General features: G+C 39.0%; 1 protein-coding gene across 2 annotated transcripts in view; it reads left to right on the top strand.

Moving 5' to 3' along the window:
* Nucleotides 1-26,567, top strand: part of LOC133661755 (adhesion G protein-coupled receptor L3-like) — a 219,437-nt gene that overhangs the window by 117,488 nt on the left and 75,382 nt on the right. For both annotated transcript variants that reach the window (XM_062065205.1, XM_062065206.1), the window contains exons 6-8: nt 10,439-10,542; nt 10,647-10,832; nt 14,643-14,681. In XM_062065205.1, coding sequence (XP_061921189.1) covers nt 10,439-10,542; nt 10,647-10,832; nt 14,643-14,681 — 329 coding nt within the window. The remainder of the gene's footprint in view (nt 1-10,438; nt 10,543-10,646; nt 10,833-14,642; nt 14,682-26,567) is intronic.

The raw sequence follows: 26,567 nt of genomic DNA on the forward strand, positions 1-26,567 counted from the left end.
GAAAGATGCCCTGCAGTAATCTACAATTGTGTATTGCTCGTTTCAAGGGAATTTTAGCATTTTTATCCATAAAATGAATTTGACAGTGTATGAAAGCCGAGCAACGTTTTCATTTTCGAGCTCTCTCTGCCCCCCTTGGGCACCCTGGATTAAATTTGTGATGAAAAGGGGACTTTGAAAACCGAGAAGTATGCAAGAAGTGAGGCTAGCGTAGAAACCTCTTTTTGTGGATTTGTTTGTTGGATAGAGAAGTCTTTGGCAAAAAAAAATAATAATTCAAATGTCGGGAGTGACACTGAAATCCAGGGTCCTCATTAACGGGCAGCACCATCTGAGACCTAGCTAACAGGCGAGATAAGAAGGAGCGCATATATCCCGTCGTCTTCAAAGTCGCTTGCTCTTCACACGGTGAAAAGTCGAACCCGCGTTTCCTTCCCTCAGCTTTGAAAGTTCCTGGAGCCCCCCATCACCCTTGCTTCATCCTCACTGTCACCCCCCACCCCTGTCTCCTCCAGCTTTCATGCTGAAAATAGGATCCAGTCAAGCCCCCCTCACCACCCCGCTTCCTCCTTCCCTTATCTCATGAACCAATCAAACATAAGGCTGTCCAAGGTGGACAGGGAAAGGAAATTATATGTCAATCAAAATTTATGTGCTTGCGCAGGTCGTCTGAGCCTCCAGCAACCAAGCAAGGACAGGTTAATGTCAACTTTCTTTTTAAGCCCCTTCCAAGTCATATTTGCCCTCTTGCATGACATCAACCAATAACAACGATTTGGGGGCTTTTTTTTGTCTATTTATGTCAAGGTTTTTTTGGATGCTGTCCAAGCTGCTAAATGTACCAAGATGTAATTGTTTTACTGTAAAGATTATAGAATAGGTGCACGCCGAGTTTCAACCAAGGCACTCAAGATACGTGGAGTGCACTTAGAGTAGATTTTACACATTACAAAAACAATAAAACTGTCAGATGCCAAAGTATTTACTGTACATAAAAGGCACTTTAAACATTTCCACTGCACTCCTATTCTTAGCCAGTGGTTCTCAAGCTTTTTTCATCAAAAACCTAGCTCTCCAAGTACCATCATAATGCATAATATCATAAAATTCAGTAGAGTAGTAGGTCTAAGTATTCATTAAAAACAAGGCAGAGGTTTTATTTAACATTTTTGGCCACTGTAATTTTAAAAGGGTTTGTACACCTTTTCCATGGCCAAATTCAAGTACTTTTTAAGGACTTTCAAGATAAATTTTCCAGTTTTTACAGTACCCTTCAAAAGGCGAAAACCATTGTGAATTAATCCATAGTCTTGTTGTTTGAGGTCACCAAATGTTGTCTGTAGGAGAAATACGAACCAGCAGTTATCATTAACTGAATGGGGGCATAGACAATAAAGCAGTGTTTCTGTAGACTATTCAATGTCATTGGTGTTTGCAAACATGTCTCCATTTGTGATGTTTTTCAAATTTCAGCACAGATTGAGTCACACCGTATTTGTGCTTGTAAACTGCATAATGTGATATAAATACACGCACCCTCAAAATGTCAATTTCACTCATTTATTAACAAAACTGTTCCACATTAATATAAGGATAATCAATTAAAGGAAAATATTTAGTTTGTTTCACAACACCTCAGTCACTTTTCATTAAGCATATCTAGCCTTATAACTGTGGTTATGATAACAAATGAACAAAAAGACAAAAGTTAACTTTTTTTGCTTTCACTGAGGTAGCCAGACAAGTTACGTAGACAACGACAATAATAGAGGAAGAAATGCATACAACCATGTTGTGTAAAAACTACAAAATCAATCATATTAACTCAGCTCTAAGTTGTGAAAAAGGTTAAAAATTATACATGACATGACCTTCACAATACAAACATGTCCAAACAAATTTTAATGCAATTAACCAAAACGACAAAATGTAACTTCCATCCATCCATTTTCTACTGCTTGTCTAACTTGTTTGCTTTAACTGAGGTAGTCAGACAAGTTAAGTAGACAACGAAAATAATGGAGCAAAAAATACATCGAACCATGTTGTATGAAAACTCAAAATCATTCACGTTAACTCAGCTCTACGTTGTGCAAAAGGTTACAAATTACATATGACCTTCACAGTGCAAACAAGTCCAAAAAGTGCAAATTAATTTCCTTTTTGCATACTTTGCAGCAGGCTCCACGTGGATTTGGTCCACGTTTTATCCAAAGTTTGTATTTGTCATTTTCCATCCAATGTTCATTAAAACGACAACCTCCTGGCACGATGGACCGATGCACCACTGTCCTCTTGGGGGCGACACAGAGTCGTATATACGGCTCTGGCATGACAACAACCTAATGTAAGGGCTCGTGCAAAGCCAACAGATCAAGCGTGTACTACGTGTAGCTTTCATTTTTAAGGAAACTTTTTTTTTTTTTTTTCCATTTTATAATTAGCCTATTGAGTTAAACTGCTGGGAAATATGATGAACATTTCCAAGCATTTACAAGCATTTCACCCAAAATTCAAGCATTTTTCAAACCTTGAAAACACAACACTAAAATCCAAGTACTTTCAAGGTTTTTAAGCACCCGTACGAACCCTGTATTACACACAGTTTGAACAGTAACACTGTGTTGTAATTAGGGTTGTACGGTATATCGGTACTAATAAAGTACAACGGTACTAATGAATTAAAAACAATACTATACTGCCTTTTGAAAAATACAGGTACTTTTTATCCGCTTAGCAGAGGCGCATGATGTTGAATCTGTGAAAACACACACAAAAAGAGCATACAAGCAGAAACATTGTGGAGATTAAGAATGGGAAAAAAACAGCAATTCTATTGGATCAAAATGCATGAAGCGCAATATAAAGGTATTTAGGCTTCAAAACTACCGATAAAGGCGACACTTTAAACGAGGAAGCGCTGCTCGGGAAGCACTGCTTTAAAAATGCCTCGCCGAAGGTGGCATTGAAGTATTACAATCTTTGCTTAAACTTAGGTAAACATTGAAATAGCAAGCCTTCAGATCTGAACAAGGATTTTAAAGAGTGACCAGTAATATAGTTAACGAGCTCCCCCAGACATCCAGCAGATCCAGCAGCTGCACCATGGCAGATACGTAGACGCGCACACACCATTGGCTTGTTGCCAATTTTAAGCGGATTCAAAACCACCCAGTGACGTGCGGTGAGGTTCATGACTAGTGAGGCACTAACTTCATCACAGTCAGATTTACAAACATATGAACCCTAAAGAGTATCTCATTCACCATTTGATTGGCAGCAGTTAACGGGTTATGTTTAAAAGCTCGTACCAGCATTCTTCCCTGCTTGGCACTCAGCATCAAGGGTTGGAATTGGGGGTTAAATCACCAAAAATTATTCCCGGGCGCGGCGCCGCTGCTGCCCACTTCTCCCCTCACATCCCAGGGGGTGATCAAGGGGATGGGTCAAATGCAGAGGACACATTTCACCACACCTAGCGTGTGTGTGACAATCATTGGTACTTTAACTTAACTTTAACTTTACACATACAAACTGTAGCACAAAAAAAAGCACATTTAATAAAAAAAACGTTATTATGGTCTTACCTTTACTTATAAGTGCGGGAACAGTGGTGTTTGTGTTGGAGGAGTTGTGAACGAATGAAATATGAAATCCGTGCTGCAGTCTGCAGGTGTACCTAATGTTGTGGCCCTGCGGTCGTTCGCGGCTCCTCCGGCGCGAGCATTGTTGTTTTTGCACTTTTTGGCTTCTTGTTAAGTGACTTTTTTTGGGTGGATTCGGTCTTGCACGTAGAGGTTTTGGGTGTGGGCTTTGGTTGGTGTGGCGCTCCCGTCGGGGCCCGGGGTGCATTCTGCGGCGGGGGTGCTTTAGCCGGCACAAGGAGGCGGGGTTACTGCGAGCCTCCCACAGTGCTTTTCGCAGCAGTTTTATGATTGCTCAGCACAAGAAATACTTTACACACGTACAGTTGTTGACAAAATACACTGGACATTATATACCTCAGCTAACTAAACTATGGAAATGTATAATATAATTCATATAGCAATACGGTCTCACTGCACAGCAGGCCAGCAGTTAGCCGAAACCGCAATCCATGTTGAGGCACAACTGAGTGACGTGCCTCAACTGGCTGCTGATCACCGCACCGTCTCTTCTCAGTGTTTGAACGGCAAATGTGAAAATTCAGAGATTTTGAAAAAAAAAAATCTAAAACTGGTGAAGTTAAATGGAAAATAACTTTGTAGTATAATCACTGAATACATATAACAATTTAATTTTTCTTTTTTCTTTTTACATTTTTTTTCTTTCCATGATGACTGCACGTCACTGAAACCACCCATGTCCCAGCTAACGATTTTTGGTTCCCAGAACGTTGTGATTACGTTAACCTTTTGGGGAGAGCAAACTAATGCAAGGGAATTGATTGCATTTTGTAACAAATTCTTGCAATTTGTGTTTTATCTTTACCAATGTGTGTTTTACCTTCTACATGTGTATCTTTGTACTTTTAGCCATGGTATTGTTTTTTGTTTTTACTAATAATTGTATTCATCTTAAAGCACAGACCGGGAGTGGCAACCATAAATCATGAAGCATTCAACACAATGTCAGTAAAGCTTTCTGTTCTTTTCTAACCTAATCCTAGATTATGGCAGGCTGTGTGAAATATATACACTTGTAAATTGTTCTTTGAGTGCATTAAGAAAAGCCCAGTGTGTTTAATGCCTTTTGATTTTTTTTTTTTTTAACCTTCTAAATTTGTTCTTTGAGTGCAGTGAGAAACATATGTTTAATGTATCGTAAGATTTTCTTTTAAAATGAAGCCTTTATTGACATTTTTTGTGGCCCCCTTTATTTAGAAAAGTATCGATTTACATTTTGGTACCGGTACCAAAATATTGGCATAGGGACAAGCCTAGTTGTAATATATGAAAATAAAACACTGTACTTTAAAAGAGTGATTATTTTTTATTATACCCGCTCAGTGGGCCTTGTGGTTAGATTGTCTGCCCTGAGACACCGGCCGAGTCATACCAAAAGACTATAAAAATGGGACCCATTACCTCCCTGCTTGGCATTTAGCATCAAGGGTTGGAATTGGGGGTTAAATCACCAAAATGTTTCCCGAGCTCGGCCACTGCTGCTGCTCACTGCTCCCCTCACCTCCCAGGGGGTGAACATGGTGTGTGTGTGACTATCGTTGGGACTTTAACTTTATTTGGCATACCTCTAGATAGAGCCCACATGCCACAGTTTGACAATCACTGTTCGAAGCTTTACCGTAAAACTGATTTTTGGAGCGAGCTAATATTCTTCACATTACAAACTCGTTGCTGTCATTTTACATCCTACAAAGGGATTGATGATATTTGGAGTCAGTGTTCCCTCTGATTTGCGTGCGTATGACATTGGCCAGTGCGTCCGTGCTGTCTGCGCATGTGCTGTGTGCAGGGCTCCACAATCAGATTAGCGAGGAGCCCCGTTTTTGCTTTAAGAAGGGCATATAAAAGGTTAATGAATGACAGGGCACTTCATATGAACGAATTCCTACTCCGTCGCTGACAGGAACATAATGGAAGATTTTCTATTCAATCACATTGGTTCCATTAGTGCTTGTCTTGTAAGGCTGAGGTACTGCAGGTCCAAACCTGGTTGGAGTTGTTTTGGGAAGGTTCATCTATTTTAATTGTTGTTACTAAAAAGTACATTGTTGCACAATTCCTTTCCTATGAATTTAAGTACAAAACATGCATCGAAATTAATTCAAGTTTGATTTAAAAAGTATAAGAATTGTTGGAAACAAAATGTGATGGGGAGGTGAGGGCCCTCTTTTAGCCTGCGGGCCTGTCCGTGCACAAACGATCTGTGCAGGGTAAAATAAATAACACATACCAATTCATTCTGTACCATTCTGCAATGCAACTTCATGATTAATAGGTAACAACAATCAGCGCCGCTGGACACTGCAGCCATTGATATGTTGCAGTGCACACATGTTTACTTATGCAGGAAATCAATGCCATTAACAGCATGTTATCGTGGACGTATCTGGGTAATTTAACAACAAGCCCAGTCGCTTCACCAGACACACCGATATATTGATACAATGCAGTGGGTTTCATGTAAGACTGTGGTGGTCTGGTGGTTAGAGTGATACACAAAATGGAGGATCGCGGGTTCAATTCCTGTCCAAAGAAAAAAATAACTAAAATAGCACGCAATCGTTTCCTTTGTCAATGTTATTTTGCACTAAAAATAAGTGAATAATTTGTTTATTGTGTATTTCATTAATCTAAAACAGTGATTATCAACTGTATTATGTGTACCAGTAGTGATACGCCAAAGAAGTCTAAATATGTACTGTGTATTGAGTATCATTGTTGATGATGTTTGTGCATTGTTTATTATTCCTGTGGCCAAAAATATTTAATATACTTCTTAAATAAAACCTCTGATTTGTTTTTACTGAATAATTAGGCCTACTAAGCAACTTTATTTTATTGTTGGTCATTACGGTGGTACTTGGCGAGCCAAGTTTTTTATGAGGTCGTACTTGGCGAAAAAAGTTTGAGAACCACTGTTGTAAAATCCATCCATCCATCCATTTTCTGCTGCTTGTCCCTTTTGGGGTCGCGGGGGGTGCTGGAGCCTATTTCAGCTGCACATGGGCGGAAGGCGGGGTACACCCTAGACAAATCGCCACCTCATCACAGGGCCAACACAGATAGACAGACAACATTCCCACTATCATTCACACACTAGGGCCAATTTAGTGTTGCCAATCAACCTATCCCCAGGTGCATGTCTTTGGAGGTGGGAGGAAGCCGGAGTACCCGGAGGGAACCCACACAGTCACGGGGAGAACATGCAAACTCCACACAGAACACACACTGTTGTAAAATATGCATCTAAATACATTTAGGTGGGAGTACAAGCTCATTTGAGCTGCGTGCCCAAGTTAGTGCAGGTGCAAAGTGTCAGGACCTTCCGTAGTCGTAGAAGTCATGAAAACTGAAATAACAAAATTGCCTGCACATTGTCTGAAAAGGTTCACAATTTCAGGAACGTCACTCTGTAAAAAAAAAAACTACTTTAATGGAATTATTTTAATAAGCCGTGCAATTTGTTTTGGACATGTGAGCACATTTCATTCGAGGAATGCTCTGGGAGTTTGTGTTTGCTCAGACACATGAAAAAATAGAGGGATCATTGTTTAGAGTGCACCCATTTGTATGCCTTAGAGTACACATGGCCGTGGCCACAGTACAATACATGCTTAAAAGGGACTCAAGATTTTCTTAGTGCACATATTATATATTATAGGCTTTACAGTAAAACGTGTCAATGCCAGTGCCTTCATACAGTAAGCACTCGAGATTTTTGGAGTGCACTTTTATAAAGCACATTACTATAAAACTGGTTACTGCCATAGTTGTCATACATTGTAGTGCTGGGCAGTTTGATTTACAAAGATCCAAATACCATGCGCTAAACAGCGTGTGCAAAAAAATTAACTTGCGTGTACTATACGAGTAGGCGTGTGATCTACTAACACTGCGCGTACATTTGAAAAGTGGTGCAGACCGCCTTATTTAAATGAAGATTTTGCGAGCATCCGGGGCTTTTACACGAAGACACCTTTTTCGGCACATTCACGTTATCATGCTCCTACCTGCAATGTGTTGAACCAGCAGTACACAACTATGATTTGTTTCACCTTTTCTGAATCGCAGTCTAGACAACAGAAACATATGCACACTGACACTTAATTCTGTGCACGAGGCTGTGGATTACATCACCAGCGCATTTACATAATGAAAGACGTTTTTTCATCCAGGAGGTCTATTATAGTAATATATTTCCAAAACGACATTAAAAAAAAAAACAGCAGACACCAAAATGCATCAATTGAATTATTTTTAATCGGCCTCTTCCAGCATCCAGCAGCAATAAAATTATGAAATGAAATATGTGTAATATTTTTAATATAGAACCATCCAAATGTGTTGAAACGTACACGTACGGAGGATCCTCATCTGCCCATCATCTGTCTGTGCAGCGCAAGCACTGATCCTGCAGCCGTGTGTGGAACTGTCAGTTTGCACGGCCTTCTGACACGCTTAAAATTAAACTCTAAAAAGTGCTACCAAAATGGCGATGAGTGTTGATGAATCACATTGTGCAAACTAAATAATTATATTTGCATTTTTTTCCACTCAGTATTGTGGGCATTTTGATGATCAGCATATGTTTTGCATATTAATGAAGACCGAGACGAAAAATGGATTGCATGCCTTATTCTGCTCACTAAACAAACGCAATCCACTTTGCACACGTTTAGTAGATCAGCTTTGCCTGTGCCAACAGGTTTGCACGTGTTTTAGTACACGCAAACCTTTAGTAAATCAGGCCCTGAGTTTACAAAATAGGTGCATTTAAAATACATTCTATAGTCGTGACCAGCTCACTGTTATTCTTAGCATATAAGTGCATGCTTAACATTTTTGAGTGTGTTTTAAGTATGAACTGTGTAGTACTGACCATCCATCCATTTTCTACCGTATGACTGTAAAGCAGCAATTATCTTGACCAGGGGTCCCCAAACTTTTTGACTCCGGGGCCGCATTGGGGTAAAACAATTTGGCTGGGGGCCGCGCTATATATATATATATATATATATATATATATATATATATATATATATATATATATATATATATATATATATATATATATATATATATATTATATGTAAATGTGTGTGTGTGTGTGTCAGTGGCGTGCGGTGAGGTTCATGTCTGGTGAGGCACTGCATCATCACAGTCAGATTTACAAACATATGAACCCTAAATAGTATCTTATTCACCATGTGATTGGCAGCAGTTAACGGGTTATGTTTAAAAGCTCATACCAGCATTATTTACACATACAAACTAGCACACAAAAAAGCACATTTAATAAAAAAAACATTTTTATGGTCTTACCTTTCTTGCTGGACATCCAGCCTTTGCGTGTGTACCACGCCGTTTGAAAAGAACGGGTCTTCTGTCCCAAAGTCAAAAGCAAATCTTTTAGCTCCGGCGTTGGTCTACCTCTAATTATTACCTCCTGCTTCGATTGAAAGTCCAGTTTAGAAAACTGTTTTATTTTACATATGTAATCCTCCATGTTTTTAATAAAAGTTCAGGCGAGAGGAAATAAAAAAACGCTGCACTTATTATTGCTAACTTTTTTTTTTTTTTTTTTTTTTCTTCTGCGGCGAGGAATGATCTCTTGGATCACTACCGCCCTCTACCACCAGGAGGCCGGATTACTGCGAGCCTCAGACAGTACGTCTTTGGCAGCAGTTTTATGAATGCTCAGCTGAAGAAATACGTTACACACTTACAGTTGTTGACAAAATACACTGTACATTATGTACCTCAGCTAACTAAACTATGGTTTAGTTAGCTGATATAGTTCATATAGCAATACAGTCTCACTGCACAGCAGCTCAGCAGTTAGCCGAGTCATTGTGCACAATCCATGTTGAGGCACAAATCAGTGACGTGCCTCAACTGGCTGCTGATCACCGCACCGTCTCTTCTCAGTATTTGAACGGCAAATGTGAAAATAAAAATAAAAATAATCTGAAACTGGTGAAGTTAAATGGAAAATAACTTTAGTATAATCACTGGATACATATAACAATTTTTTTTTTTTTTTTTTCTTTTTACATTTTTTTCCTTTCCATGATGGCAGGTGAGGCCCCGCCTCCCCTGCCTCTAGTGACTGCACGCCACTGGTGTGTGTGTGTATATATATATATATATATATATATATATATATATATATATATATATATATATATATATATATATATATATATATATATATATATATATATATATATATATATATATATACATATATATGTATATGTGTATATATGTACTGTATATGTATATGTGTATATATGTATATGTGTCTATATGTGTGTATATATATATATATGTATTCATACATATATATTCCTCGCGCACTAATTGACTTAAAGAGCGCACTTGCTGCATGTCACGTTATCGATGGTAAAATGCATTTTTAGACAATATGATTTGCCTGAGTGGCTAGGAGACTTTAGAAAAAGGACTAGTAAGGACAAATAAATTTAAAAAAATAATAATACAAAAAAAATATATATATATATACATGTATATATATATATATATATATATATATATATATATATATATATATATATTTTTTTAAACTTGGGACTTCCCGCGGGCCGGATGTTGGACGCTGGGGGGCCGTAGTTTGGGGACCCCTGATCTTGACTGTCTTTATGTACTGTAGCAATTTAAACTTCCAATATAGGTGCATTCAAAATATCGTTATTTTAATGTACATTTTATTTCAAGTTATCCAATACTTCCTGTATTTTGCCCTTGTCCAGGTGTGGCCTCCTACACCTGCATGGGCCCCGAGGGCTACTGGAACCCCCAGGGGCCCGACTTCACCAACTGTACGTCCCCTTGGGTCAATATCATCAGCCAGAAGGTGCGCCCCCTTGTGTCCTCTTTGTCTTGAACAAAATCTAAGCGGCTGAGATTTTAGCAAAAAGGCTAAGAGCATTCGCAATAACATTTCTGAATTTCCCGCAGCTCAAAGCCAGCGAGACGGCGGCAGTGATCGCACGAGAGCTAGCAGAGCAAACCAAGAGCAACCTTCAAGCGGGGGACATCGTCTACACGGTGAGGGCCATGGTGCAGCTCGTGGATCTGCTGGATGTCCAGTTGAGGAACCTCACGCCCGGGGGCAAAGACAGCGCAGCGCGGAGTCTCAACAAGGTATCGAAAAAAATGCTCACACCTACACCACATGGAGTGATACCTCCAATCAAAAGGTATTAATCTGGACTTTCAAGATATGTAATTATGGTACCAATATTTCCTCATATTGAGTGTAGTTGTTCACATAGTTGACCAATTAATTTCTTCTTAAACCCACAAACCTGCATGGATCTTGGCCATATAGGATCTTTACCTTCACACTAAACTCTACAAATTCTAATTTTTCCACAACTTTTATCCCATTGTCTCCGAACTTGGTGAACATATTTGTAGTAAGTACAGTGCATCCGGAAAGTATTCACAGCGCTTCACTTGTTCCACATTTTGTTGTGTTACAGCCTTTATTCCAAACTGGGATGAATTCATTTTTGTCCTCAAAATTCTACAGACAATACCCCATAATGACAATGTGAAAAGGTTGTATAAAAAAAAAAAAGGTAATTTATTACAAACATCCCCTCAGCATGATGCTGCCACCACCACACCGCCACTGTAAGGATAGCATTGGCCTGGTGATGAGCGGTGCCTGGTTTCCTCCAAACATGACGCCTGGCATTCACGCCAAAGAGTTCAATCTTTGTCTCATCAGACCAGAGAATTTTGTTTCTCATGGTCTGAGAGTCTTTCAGAATCATTTTGGCAAACTTTTTAGTAAGAAATGGCTTTTGTCTGGTCATACCATACAGGCCTGGTTGGTGGATTGCTGCAGAGATGGTTGTCCTTCTGGAAGGTTCTCCTCTCTCCACAGAGGAATGCTGTAGCTCTGACAGAGTGACCATCGGGTTCTTGGTCACTGACTAGATTAAGATGAATGCAGCCATGTACATCAACAAAATATTGAGCAACGGCTGTGAATACTTATGTATATGTCTTTTTTTTTTTTTTTAAATACATTTGCAAAAAAAAAAAAAAGTTTCCCATTGTCATAATGGGGTATAGTTTGTAGAATTTCAAGGACAAAAAGTAATTTATTCCATTTTGGAATAAGGCTGTAACATAGAAAATGTGGAATAAGTGAAGCGCTGTGAATACTCTCCGGATGCACCAATTTATATTCTATTCCACACCAAAATAAAGCTCCTTCTGTGGCCTATTGAAGGTATACAGCGGGGGGTCGGCAACCCGCGACTATAGAGCCGCAGGCGGCTGTTTAAAGCCACCCTCGTGGAAATGGTGAGGTATAATTCTGGTCTTGCCGTCCCCTACCAGGCCGAGGGACGACGCGGCTGCGTAGTTGGATCAAAAGAGACGTCGGAGACACTTTGCTGAACCAAAAGTTGCTTTTATTACAAGCGAGCGTCATATAACAGGTCTGCAGTACTCGGAGGAATCTTAGTAAAAAAAAAAAGAGGATTCCTGCTTTGGAGAAGCCAAACTATCAGTTTATATATTCCTTCTTTGTCTGTCTGGGTGTGCGCTAAGTCTGAACAGCACCACCTGACCATAAAAGGAGATGTTCGTGTGTAAGTGTCTGGAAAACAACTGCTTTAAGTCATAACTTAAAGGTCGCTGTTTGAACTAGACAGGTAGTCTCCTCTCAAGGATATGGCTAACACTTTTGCATTCCAAAGTCCCAATTAGGGCCTCCTTCCTACGAGAAGTGATCCAATTCACCTGCGAATATCAAACCAAGGGGCCTTATCTTATCATGTGCTCGAACTGAAATACCACTGTTTACTCAAACTTGAAGGTTTGCTTTCTCCAAGATGAATATGAACATTCACCATATGTAGAACATAGTATGAGTTAATTAATACAGTCTTTTTCAACCTTTTTTGAGCCAAGGCACATTTTTTGCGTTGAAAAACACCACCAGCAGAAATCATTAAACGAAACTCAGTTGACAATAAAAAGCCATTGTCGCAATTGTTGGATATGACTATGAACCATAACCAACCATGCATCAATATAGCTCTTGTCTCAAAGTAGGTGTACTGTCACACCCTGTCACATCCTGCCGTGACTTATTTTAAGTTTTTTGCTGTTTTCCTGTGTGTAGTGTTTTAGTTCTTGTCTTGCGCTCCTATTTTGGTGTTTTTTTCTTTTTTTTTGCTATTTTCCTGTAGCAGTTTCATGTCTTCCTTTGAGCACTATTTCCTGCATCTACTTTGTTTTAGCAATCAAGAATATTTCAGTTGTTTTTATCCTTCTTTGTGGGGACATCGTTGATAGTCATGTCATGTTCGGATGTACTTTGTGGACGCCGTCTTCGCTCCACAGTAAGTCTTTGCTGTCGTCCAGCATTCTGTTTTTGTTTACTTTGTAGCCAGTTCAGTTTTACCGTCATTCTGCATGGCCTTCCCTAAGCTTCAATGCCTTTTCTTAGGGGCACTCACCTTTTGTTTATTTTTGGTTTAAGCATTAGATATCTTTTGACTTGCACACTGCCTCCTGCTGTTTCCGACATCTACAAAGCAATTAGCTACCGGCTGCCACCTACTGATATGGAACAGTATTACACGGTTACTCTGCCGAGATCTAGACAGCACCGACACTCAACAGCAACACATAATTTGCAGACTATAATTGCTGGTTTGCAAAAAATATTTTTAACCCAAATAGGTGAAACTAGATCATCTCCCACGGCACATCAGATTGTATCTCGCGGCACACTGGTTGAAAAACACTAAACTAAGGGGCCTTATCTTATCATGTGCTCAAACTGAAATACCACTGTTTACTCAAACTTGAAGGTTTGCTTTCTCCAAGATGAATATGAACATTCACTATATTTAGAACATCCATCCATCCATTTTTACGGGGCCCCGAAAGGAACATGGAGGGAAAAAAATGTTTTGCCTCCACCTCCCCTCCCAGGGGGTGGAACAAGGGGATGGGTCAAATACAGAGGGTAATTTCACCACACCTAGTGTGTGTGTGTGTGTGTGTGTGTGACTATCAGTGGTACTTTAACTTTTAACTTTAAACCTCTTCATGCCGCATTTGTGCGAGCCAACTGATGATTCACTTTCCGCATAACTGGCAAGATAGATAGTCCAGAACAATAGCAACCTTCCTCTGGATAAGATAACCAGGTTACTTAACACTGTGTTGCTGCTGGTGATATACATGATCTCAAATAACTAAAGTATCAAAAGTAACACCATTTTGATTTGACAAATCGATATTGAAGCATAAATATCTGGTATCGGCAGTATCGATGTTTTAGTATCGATTTGCACATCACTAGTAAGCGCAAATCGCAGGAGGACTAGCCGGCAGAGGAGGTAGGCTTTACCACCTCAACATGTGTTGCCTTCATTATAAGGCTTTTCATTTTTTGCGGCTCCAGACAGATTTGTTTTTTTGTTCCAGTTTGGCTCTTTCAACATTTTGGGTTGCCGACCCCCGGTATAGAGTCATTGGATCTCATGCATTGGCATTGGAGTGAACAAACAACATACTTTCTTGCTGCTGAGTTAACTGAAAGAGAAGCAATCAGCAGTGAAATCCAAATTGTGCACCGTTAGTTAATTTGCTGAATTGGCGAAGGAGACACCTGTTAGCCACTGAGGTTTTTTTCCTCGATACAGATGTCCCTATTGAGATTTTAGTGGCAGTAAAAATGGCCGAAAGGAATCATTCACACTGAGGAGTTTAGCACACTCTGTGCTAATAAAATCTCAAAATCAGTGTTCAGAGTGGCAAATTGCACAAAACGGCACAAAAAGTGGATTGACTTTTGAAAGGACTTTGATTCAAACACTGGGTATTCTTCAATTGTGACAAATTCTGCATTTTTTTCCTCTCTATTCAGTACCTAAGATACTATATTTTTCCTAACAACTTTTCTTTATTCATTTGCAGCTACAGAAAAGAGAGCGTTCGTGTCGCTTTTACGTTCAGGTATGTGGACTTTTCTTTTTAGTGCAATTTTTAATGTGGTCAACAGCTATTGATTTTCACCTATGATTTTTGGAGCTGCTAGTAGTGGGGTGTCAACATGTTGTACTATACTGAAATATTTTGCTACAGTTTGCAAAGAAAGATTTAATCATTAATTCCAGTAAATTAAAATTCCAAGTCAGCTAAAAGTCCTGACATGTTATGATTGGCCGTGATACATAATGCATGCGTGTCCCAATTTTTGGGAAGGCTGTCCTCAGCAACTTTTTGCTAAAATCAGTGGCATTTTTAGCTGTCTTAAAATGGAAGATATGCTCTGTTAATGTCACAAAAATACACATACAAGTTTTGAATTTGAAGGGTTTTTGGATTTTGCGGCCAACTTCCCCCCTCTACGAAATGTTCTTTCATCTAATTTGTAGTTTCAAAGCATTTCTTTCTGCTACATATAAAATATCATCTACTAATAAATGGAGGATGTCCGGAGGGATGGATATGACTGTGTGCGGCTACCATGTATTATAGTACAAATGGGCCTTTTTTTGCCTCTGAGAATCAAACATTATACAGTAGGCAACTAACATGTCAAATGTGCTTAATTTGAACTACTAATATGCTGTACGGTATTCTGTATTGTTGTTGCATCTGTATTGAGGTTACTTAGACTTAGACAAACTTTAATGATCCACAAGGGAAATTGTTCCACATAGTAGCTCAGTTACAAAGGATGGAAAGGATAAGGTTGGAAAGGATCGTGCACACAAGGGCACAAAAAGAGGGCGAAAACAAAAGGTATAAAAGTAGACTAAAAATTTACCATAATAGCAATATAATATACATGTAATATTTACATATTATATATACAGTATATAATATATAGTGATATTATATTATTATATTATATTATATTATTATGTCATATAAACAATATAACACATCTTAATTACCATGTACAATATTACAGTATATGTAGCAGCTGCAGCAAAAAAAGGGCAGCATAAAATAAAGAGTAGTCAGTATAAAATATACATTATAAACAGAGAGGTAGCTAACATAGAAGCGGTTCTCAGGTAATAGACAAATGTCTATTTCTTTATGGCGAGTGTTTATACAGCTGGATGGAGTGCGGAATGAAGGAGTTACATACAATTTTGTAAAACAAGCGGGGCCGAAAGGGGTCACAAAGTTGTTCAATTACCCAATGCGTATTAAAATATATTTGGCTTGATCTAAGATCCAAAAAACAAGTGCTAAATAGCATGTGCAAACTATAAAACAGCGTGTTCCAGGCCCTGAATTTTGTCATTTTAGAGGAAGGGCCACTTGGCCTTTGATGTCGTCAACCTTTTAAGGACACAAAGGCCAAATTGTTAATAAAACAATGATTGTAAGTCCCCGGTCATAATTAATGTAGTTTAAAGGTTAAGGATGATTACATTGTTATACATTACTTTTAATGAAATCTGTTTATTTCACAGAATTGTTTATTTCTGAATGAATAACATCATTATAGTAATAAATAATCTTAATAAATAACATCTATTTTTTCATACTAGATGAAAAACAGTAAATGAACAGCTCGAGTAAAGACAGTGCTCTGGCTTCTTCCGCCTTTGGGACTTCCCTTAACCTGTGCTGTCCCACGCAAACAGCATTAAACTACCTGTTCTACCGAGACAAACATTATCAAATGCAGTATTAAACAATTGTTTTGCTCTGGTTTGACCCATCAACAACTGGGAAAGCATCCGTCATTTTAGATTTTACTTGGCTTGAACAATGCAGATATAGAAGCTCACCATGTCACTTTGTGCCACACTACGGAGGAAACTGCAAAACCTGCACACATCGGCGCATTGTGTCGCTAAATATGAACAGTGTGTTACATATTATATGTTGAGAGTAGTGTTGATCCAATACCAATATTTTGGTACCGGTACCAAATTATTTCAATACTTTTCGTTACTTTTCAGTACTTTTCTAAATAAAGGGGACCACAAAAATGTTTATTTTAACAAAAAATCTTAGGGTACATTAAACACATGTTTCTTATTGCAAGTTTGTCCTTAAATAAAAATAGTGAGCATACAAGACAACTTGTCTTTTAGTAGTAAGTAAGCAAACAAAGGCTCCTAATTTAGTCTGCTGACATACGCAGTCACATATTGTGTAGTTTTCCATTCTATTATTTTGTCAAAGTTATTAAGGACAAGTGGTAGAAAATTAATTATTAATCTACTTGTTCATTTACTGTTAATATCTGCTTACTTTCTATTTTAACATGTTCTATGTACACTTCTATTAAAATGTAATAATCACTTATTATTCTGTTGTTTGATACTTTACATTAGTTTTGGATGTTACCACTAATTTGGATATCAATCCGATACAGGATTATACATTGGTCATATTCAAAGTCCTCATGTGTCCACGGCCATATTTCCTGAGTTTATAAACATATTACACATTTAAGAAAAACGAAAGAAGATGTTGTGATGCCAAAAAATATCGATGTAATCATAGTAGTATCGACTAGATACGCTACTGTACAGCTATGTTTTGCATATTCATAGACTGCCGCACTGATACTGGAGTTGCTTTTAATCTCATTGTACCTGTGTATAGTGACAATAAAAGGCATTCTATTCTATTCTATTCTACTTGGTATTCGGGGGGGGGGGGGGTACTTTTTAGAGGCGGTATAGTACTGAATATGATTCATTAGTATTGCAGTACTAGATAGATAGATAGATAGTACTTTATTGATTCCTTCAGGAGAGTTCCCTCAGGAAAATGTAAACTATACTAATACTGGTATACTGTACAACCCTAGTTGCTTTCATATTGATTCAAACTTTCTTACCTTAGCTTTGCTCATCCGTCTTCTTCATGTAGTGCACTGGGCTTTGAGGAGTCAGACGTTCGCACATCCGGATTACAGGCTGCTGCGTGCGGTGGATTTAACTCCTGTTTGGCCCGCTGATGCTTTGTGTTGGATATGTGGCCCCAGGGTCATGTGATTTTTGGGGTTTACAGCAACGCCAGGTCTCTAGACCGCAATAAAATTTCAGGAAAAGGCTCCCCAAGTTTTGGACATGAGACAGGAGAAATGTTATAGGCCTATAGCAGGGGTGTCCAAACTTTTTCCATTCTGAAAAATCAAAGCAAGCGGGGGCCATTTTGATATTTTTTATTTTAGAAACCAATACAATATATGTTTAAAAAAATATACATTTAGGCCTCCACTCAGGCTTGATCCCGGGGACCCCAAAGGGTTTTGGTAAAAAAAATATTAAAAATGTGTCATTATTCAGTATAATTATTTTTTATTATCATTCAAGTTTTAAATCTGTAGATCAACATTAGGTCTATCTGTCAATATAACGGTTTTAAAGATTTAAGTTGTATGCTCTTGTTGTCAAAGAAAACCCTATTTTTTTATGGAAAAAATACAAAATATGCAATATTTTCACACAATACGATTTTTAAGTGGAATATTTGAGAATATATAATAATTGGAGCCTTAAAAAGGTCAATAACTCATAACAACATTGATTTTAATTCATTATTATTTTTTGAGCAAAGACACTTAAAAACAAATCACACTAAAATTATTGGGGATCCAAATAATTATAGTGTTAAAAAATATATATATATATATTTTTTTACTGTTTACTTTCAACACAATAATCTCGAGATCAACTTCAGATCTATCCGTCAATTATACGTTTTATTGTTGTTTACGTTTTTCGTTTGTTCGTTTTAGGCCCTTCTTTATAAAAAACAGCTCAGTCATATGCAATATCCATCCATCCATTTTCTACCGCTTATTCCCTTTGGGGTCGCGGGGGGCGCTGGAGCCTATCTCAGCTACTTTCCCCAAAAATATCTCAGATGTGATGTAATTGGAGCCTTGAATAGGTCAATAACTCATAATGATATTGATTTTGATTCATTATTAATTTTTAAAGAAAGAAACAGCCTGCGTGGCAGCTTTGTGTTATTAGAGTAAACATTGCGACATTTTCTTGTTACATTTCACCTGTTTGCTCTTTTATACCACTTATCGTGTTTTTAATTTTTTTCATTCCTATTTTTAAAATGTGCCGTGGGGCCGTTAAAAAATGACCTGCGGGCCACAAATGGCCCCCGGGCCGCACTTTGGACACCCCTGGCCTATAGGGATTGATGAAACTATTTTAAAACATAGGCAAAAACAGGACAAGGAACGAATAACCAAAAAGCTATCAATTAGCAGAATCAACTTACAGTAACAAAAAGTAAGCCATGCAAATCAAAATGCAAAACAAATAAATGCAAGCAAAAAAAAAAAGCAAGTTGGCTTTTGATAAATGAAATTTACGAAATCGTTAAACCTAAATGGAAAGAAAAATGGTTATTTGAATGTCTGTTTTTGCACTAGACCGTGGCCCTTTAATTGTCCAAACGTGCCAAGGGGCCTTGCGCAGAGAGCCAGAGGGTGCTCCACACACGTGAATAGGGGGACAACTTTGGACAAAACAGCGGATCTCTTACGGGCGGTGGCCCCTCGCTCTGGACCGCACGTGAGAAGACTGTGCCTAAAGAAGAGACACAAGTCTTAAAAACAAATTTGGATTTACAATTTTTAACTGCGCGTTTTGGCGTTTCCCTGCTGGTGAAAGACACACGCTCAAAGTCAGCGGGAGGAGGGGCAGAGTAAATAAAATGCCAAATAGTGCTCCCAAAACGGTGATTGGTGTTGAGAAATCATATTCTGTGTGTTGTATAATATATTTGCATTTTCTCCTCCCAGTATTTTGCATATTAATGAAGACAGAGACGCAAAATGGATCAACGCCTTGTTCGACTCACTTAAGAGACACTCTATAGCAGGGGTCCCCAAACTTTTTGACTCGGGGGCCGCATATATTCCTCACGCACTAGTTGACTGAAAGAGCGCGCATTTGGGAAAATGTGTTTTTAGACAATATGATTTGCCTCAGCGGCTAGGAGACACTGAGAGTAACAAGCGGTAGAAAATGGATTAGCAAGAACAGATTTTAATAAAATAAAAATTAGAAAAAAAATAATAATTATATACCGGTATTATATATATATATATATATATATATATATATATATATATATATATTTTATTAATTTTTTTAGAACTTTTTGGGCACCCCTGCTCTAAAGGTGCCATGCCTCTATGGTTTGATTACACATTTTCAGGACTTATGCAAATCTTAAATACACAAAAGCAGGTACTAATTGGTAAGAAAAATTGGTTTTGCATAATAGGTCCTCTGTGCACGAACTTAGTAGATCAGCTTTGCGTGCGCTATCAAATTTGCTTGTGTTTGAATACACACAAAGTTGTGGTACTGTAGATCAGGTCTGTACTGCCACAAAAGCGTCATTTAAACAAACATGACGCATCAGCAATACATAATAAACATATTTTTTGGTCTCCCAGGTTTGTGCAGATTGGTAAATCAGCCCACCGTTCATTAGTTAGTACTTAAAAGCACACATTTTGGAACTTAGTCGATACATGATTGACGGAAATGTAGGAAATTATTTTGGGGAAAAATGCTAATTCCATGTATTTTTGACGTTTTTGCGTCTAGTGGGGGTATGTAATGAAGGGCAGCTATGTGGTACCTTGAGAGCTGCAATTGACAGGTCTGACAGCTTATGGCTTTTAGCTCATTGCATAGCGCTGCTGCACTTAACTCTTAGCCACTAGGGATTTGTATACTGGTGTTCAAGCACGGAACAGAGTTCAAAGCTGGACGTGCGTTGCACATTCATTATTTAAACATGGAGCTGGTGGTGGGGGATAGTAGCATCAAAAAAGGACACCCAGAATTTATTATACACTTTTTAAAACACACATTATAGTGCATTTTGTGACTTAATGCAATACTAATACTGACACTTAAAGTGGAACTGCACTTTTTTTTTAAATTTTGCCTGTCGTTCACAATCATTATGAAAGACATGAAGACGGATTGATTTTTTTGAATGCATTCTAAATAGTTAATAAACATAAATAAAAGTCTGCTTACAGCGGAGCCAATGGGAGGTCTTCTATTTTGCCCATGCAAACCCAATAAATAACCATTCAAAAAGCACCAACAATACTTCATTTACATTTCGTGACTTGAATATTAACCAAGTATTAGTGATATTGTTATTATGAGCGCTAACACAGACAAACTTTTTATAGCGGTGACGTGATTACTGCCGAGTGTCGCTATGTTTTCATCATGGAGTGGTCCGCTGTTTCCTCGCTCCCTGGAAGTTTATTGTAGATCATAAATCATGCATCTCATCTAGACATGAGATGTCTGAGAAGGTAATCCGACAAGTTGGGACACTTTGACAGCCAATTTAGGACCTAGAACTGGCAAGAACGACATAAAAAGTGCTTATTCCCCCCCGACCCCACTCCCCGTTTCTTTGTGAGGATTATGAGACATTCTTCACCGAAATGGGTGCAACATCATAGCAGTTGGCATCCTAATAACAGCCTAATGGAGGTGTTTCAATGTTTTTTATGGGTTCTATATGTTACGGTACAGCGGGGGAAGGAAACGGCACAGAGGCAGGGACGTCGTTTTAGCTGTAGGCGTATCAATTATAACAAAAGAATTGAGGCGTGTAACTAACCAAAATATGTATGGTGTGACTATGTGTAATGATTATCTGAGGAGTGTTACCAGGAGTTGTTGAGGGTGCGTGTTGAGCGAGGTGCGGAAGTCCAGGGAGGACAAGGCAAGCTTGGAGGTCCAGGGACAGGCAGGAGGTCAGGGGCAGGAGTGAGGCATCAAGGTCCGTGTCCAGGCGAGATTTCGAGATCCAGGAAGGCAGCCAGGGAACCAGAGGTAATTCTGGGAGAGGAGATACACAACTCGAAACCAGGAAACGGAGGAACGCTCTGTATAGGAACAGGTAGCTACGTTCTGGCGCTGGAACACAGGTTTGCACTGGCTTAAGAAGCGTGGCGCCTCATCAGCGTCAGGTGTGCAGATTGCTGATTGAGCCGGAGAGGAGCGCTCGTGGGCGTGTCCCGAGGCGCTCCGCGGAGCGCATAGCAAAGTGAGAGGCGGCAGGAGAGGACCGCGCAGGGGTGTGCCGAGAGATGCGCTTGGCGGAGCGCGCTGAAGAATGCGCAGCGTCATGCGCTTGCGCCGTGACACTATAGGCAGAATAGAGCGGCTCCCATAGGCTCCATTGTAAGCAGACTTTTGATCGAATTTATTTAATATTTAGAATGCATTAAAAAAAAATTCCACCCGGAGTCATATTTCTCATGATTGTGAACGATAGGCAACATTACAAAAAGTTGCAGTTCCCTTTTAAGAATCAGAATCAGAATCAGAATCAGAATCAGAATCAGAATAGTTTTATTGCCATTGTTTGAGAACGGGTTCACAAACTAGGAATTTTTCTTGGTGCAATCGTGCAACATAAAACACATATAACACATATTTGGTAATAAAAAGAGCTGTGACTGAGCTATCAGATAGACTTAGAAGGAATTCAAGGAATTCAAGGAGCTACTTTTAGGAATTATTGTTCATGTGCCTGATGGCCGAGGGGAAAAAACTGTTCAGGTGGCGGGAGGTGTGGGTCTGGATGGAGCGTAGTCTCCTGCCTGAGGGGTGAGGGGAGAATAGTTTGTGTCCAGGGTGAGAAGAGTCAGCTGTGATCCGACCCACACGCCTCCTGGTCCTGGAGGAGAACAAGTCCTGGAGGGATGGAAGCTTGCAGCCAATCACCTTCTCAGCAGCACGTACGATGCGCTGCAGTCTATGCTTATCCTGGACTGTGGCGCCGGGGAACCACACTGTGATGAAGGAGGTCAGGATGGACTCTATGATGGCTGAGTAAAACTGCACCAGCCTATCATGTAAAACAAACTTTTCTTACCTATTAGTACCTGTTTTTGTGTATGTAGGATCTGCACAAGTCCTGCACATTTTAAATCAAACCGTGGAGGCAGGGCGGAGATATTTATAAAACAAACTTGCCTCCTTTCATACTTCTTCCGAACAAGCTGTTTGGAATTTGCACCATTTGTGACGTTTTTGCCATTAGTGACGTCTGAGGATACCTCCATATATGGTAAAGTTTTACTTTGCGCGAGTCCGCCATTGAAGTCTGCGCTGTTGTCAATAAGTTCCTTTTTATTTTTGCTGTCCTCTTGTTGGGCAGACTGGATTGTACATGCGCATGCGTCCTCCGCTGTTGCAATTTCTAATAGAAATTAGCAAATAATTTGAGTTTATATCTGGCTTTAAATCTGAAAACATGTAAATAAGACCGCCCGCAAAACGGCGCATCCTGAAGCGACATTGAAACGGTCCGGTCAACATTTTGTAGACCACAAGGAAGTGCTTTGAATGTAGAAATGTGTTTTACAATATCCATCCATTTTCTACCGCTTGTCCCTTTTGGGGTCGCGGGGGTGTTGGAGCCTATGTCATCTGCATTGGGGCGGTAGGCGGGGTACACCCTGGACCAGTCGCCACCTCATCGCAGGGCCAACACAGATAGACAACAGTCACACTCACATTCACACACTAGGGCCATTTCAATTCTACTCATCAGGGGAAAATGTTAAACTGATTAATTTTGGACATTTGAATATCCTTATTGAGGGTACATACATATATTACAGTACTACATATATCACTATTAAACAGAAAACACATATGCAGGTTGAAAAGTTGCTGTTTGTTGTAATAAATGTATGTTGTGTTTGATCTTTATCATTCATTTGTATATTTTAATTATTTGTTTCCGTTTGATGGAGGAAATTCCAAAGATGCAGTAATAAAAGATGAAAATACTGATTTTGTAGTGGCGAGGCCCCACTGGGGTTGGGGAAACATCATGACCTTGCAGGGGAGGCCCCCCCATCGTTAAAAAAGAAAAGCGTGCCCATGTGTGGGAAGATGAAGATATCCTCATAAAACGCAAAAGCTTATCTGGCGTGTAGTTGTGCCTGATGAATCTGTGTCCATTCAGCTTGTATTTATTGGACTGTTTTACACTACATTAATATTGTATACACCACATTAATAGGTAGCTTAGGTAGACGCATAAAACACAACATTTGGATTATAAGGTGTGACCATTAACAATGGAATGTTTCATTGTAAAACTCCTCATTGCAACCTTGTTATTTTTACTTCATTTTACTGTACTTCATTTGATTTGGTTTATCCGTCTCAAATTAGGTCAACACACATTGGTAGTTGCTATAGGCAACCTCTTGATGTAGTTGTATTTCATTTAATTCATGATACTACACTGCGTTGCCGTGGTAATTGACAAATAATTGACAGCACAAATAATGAATACAAATATGTACCTGCTCACGTACACAAACACCACTACCACACACATACTCACACGTACACATGGCAGTGTGACTGTGTAGGCACATACATACTGTATATACAGTACTTACATATGAAGCACTTTTGGGCTGGTGTGTATTTCGACTTCAGAATGCAAGGGATAGTAGCTGTTCTTCAAATAGTTGGTTTTACTTTTAAGGAATCTGAACTTTTTCCCCGAGGACATTATGATAAACAGGATATGATTGGGATGTAGGTTGTCTTTTTTTTTTTTTTTTTAACATGTTCTTTACAGCCACTCAGGCAAATTATATTGTTGATGCAGATGCCCATATCTGCTGTACAGATTTGCTTTACAAAACAGAAGTGTGGGATATTTCTTGTGCTACTCTATTTGTATTGGACTTTACTTTATTACATGAATAAATTTAGTGTTTGGCACAGCCCGACCGCAGCAGGGGGGGATCGAAATAATAAGAAAAAGAAGACAGAAGAGGAAATTGGGGGGCAAGACAAAGAAAGACAACAACAACAAAAACAACAGGACTACATCAGCAAATACGATATACACAAATATGATACCAAAATGTATAAAAAACCAGTAGGTGAAGTAGATTTTAATAACACAGAAATAGCAATGAACATTATTGCACTATAAAGGGAACAATAAAATACCAATCGAAATAACGCTGTTGATAATAAATGATAAGAATGACCTCTATTATGAACATTACAACCGCTTCAAGTGCAAAAATACATACATGTAATGAATACTTGAATTACAAAAGAAAGATAGAGTGGGTAAAGAAAGAGGAGCGGACTATATTAACCTTTTACATTGTTATGTAAAAGTAGATTATGCTTTAGCAGTGTGCCGTGTTTCAGCCCAGTTTCCCCCTGGGGGGGGGGAACAACGTTAACATATGTTGATGAAGCGTGATAATATGCATAAGAGTATGCATGTATACCAGGGGTGGGCAATTAATTTTTACCGGGGGCCGCATGAGCTACCCGAGCACTGCTGGAGGGCCACATCGACAATATTTCAATTAAATTTTGCTCAATATTATTTTTGATATATACCGTAAGATAAATAATAATAATAATAATAATAATAGTAATACTTCAACATAGTGTGTGTAACAGCATTCCATGACTAATATATATAAATTAACATTAATAATAAATGACAGTAAAATAAGCACACGTATGACTGAGGAGTCATAGTGTAACTTTGTGTGGTGTTTGAGTTGTCCGACTTTTTGTGTGGCCTTAAACGCACCAGTGGTTTAGTGCTATGCGTGTTGGTGACAGATGACAAGTTGGTTTTGGCCTGGTTTGTACGGCAGAAAATGACTAGTTTTTCGAGATAGAATTGTTTTACTCATGTTTTTGGTGTGGTTATGTCCGAATATAAACAGTTTTGTTCAATAAAGTGATCGATATAATTCCTGTCCTCGAAGCATCTCGATAGACGTTACAATAATTGAACGGTGTTCAATTGAACGGTGTTGACGAACACCATTAGGGCCGCTTGTTGTCACTGTCACTCAAAGTTGCATTGCAAAATTCCATAGAATAAATATGTTTATTTTGTTTAGAATTCAGATGGGATTTGATTTGGTGCGCGGCATATACTTGCTGCGCGCAGCAGACGCTTGAGCAGTGCGCAATTGCGCAGGCACGCACCTTAGGTGAGGGGACGTTGCTTTGCAGTTCATGTGTTGTTGAAAACACGGCATTCCTCATCAACTTTTCTCTTTTTGGCGTCTCGGGTGTAAACCGTGCATCACTTGTCGCTGCATGTGCACCTTCACTCGCAGGTTACACACGGACACACGCCCATAAATAATACTTTTCAAAATAAAAGCAGCACAGTTGTATTGCGCGCAGGACATAGATGTTTTTTCAACTTTATTTTGTAATTGCAGTTGTTCACATTCACTCACAATCACGCATACGTCCACACGGAAGTAATACAAATAACGATTTTCAAAACAAAAGCAGCACCGTTGTACTGCACACTCGACATAGATACTTTTTTAAATTTATTTTGTAATTTATAATTGGCCTCACGCGGGCCGGACAGGGATGCACAAAGGGCCGGATGCGGCCCGCGGGCCGCAGAATGCCCAGGTCTGATGTATACTGTATGTGCATGTGTATGTATGTATGTTTGTTCAGTGAATATGCGTATGGATGTATGTACCGTGTGTGTGCGCGTACGTATGTATGAATGAAGGTGGTCTTTTATGATAGAACCGGCTTTGGTGATAGACACCTAGAGCTGGCATTGGAGTCCAAGGAGAAAAGTAGACAGCCGATCACATTTTCTGCAGTTCTTGTGACCCTCTAAAGGGTTTTTCAAATTTAAGTAATTATTTATTTAACTTTGTCCCATTTGACCCTCCATACTCCAAATCATGTTTCAAGTAAAAAAAAAAATAGAATGTGTTTTATTCAAATATGGCAAATAACAGCCAAATTAAGGCCCTGAACAAACATCTTGGCTCAGATTACAGCATTTGAG

This window comes from Entelurus aequoreus, linkage group LG12, assembly GCF_033978785.1.
Source record: "Entelurus aequoreus isolate RoL-2023_Sb linkage group LG12, RoL_Eaeq_v1.1, whole genome shotgun sequence".
In the NCBI taxonomy this organism is placed as follows: domain Eukaryota; kingdom Metazoa; phylum Chordata; class Actinopteri; order Syngnathiformes; family Syngnathidae; genus Entelurus; species Entelurus aequoreus.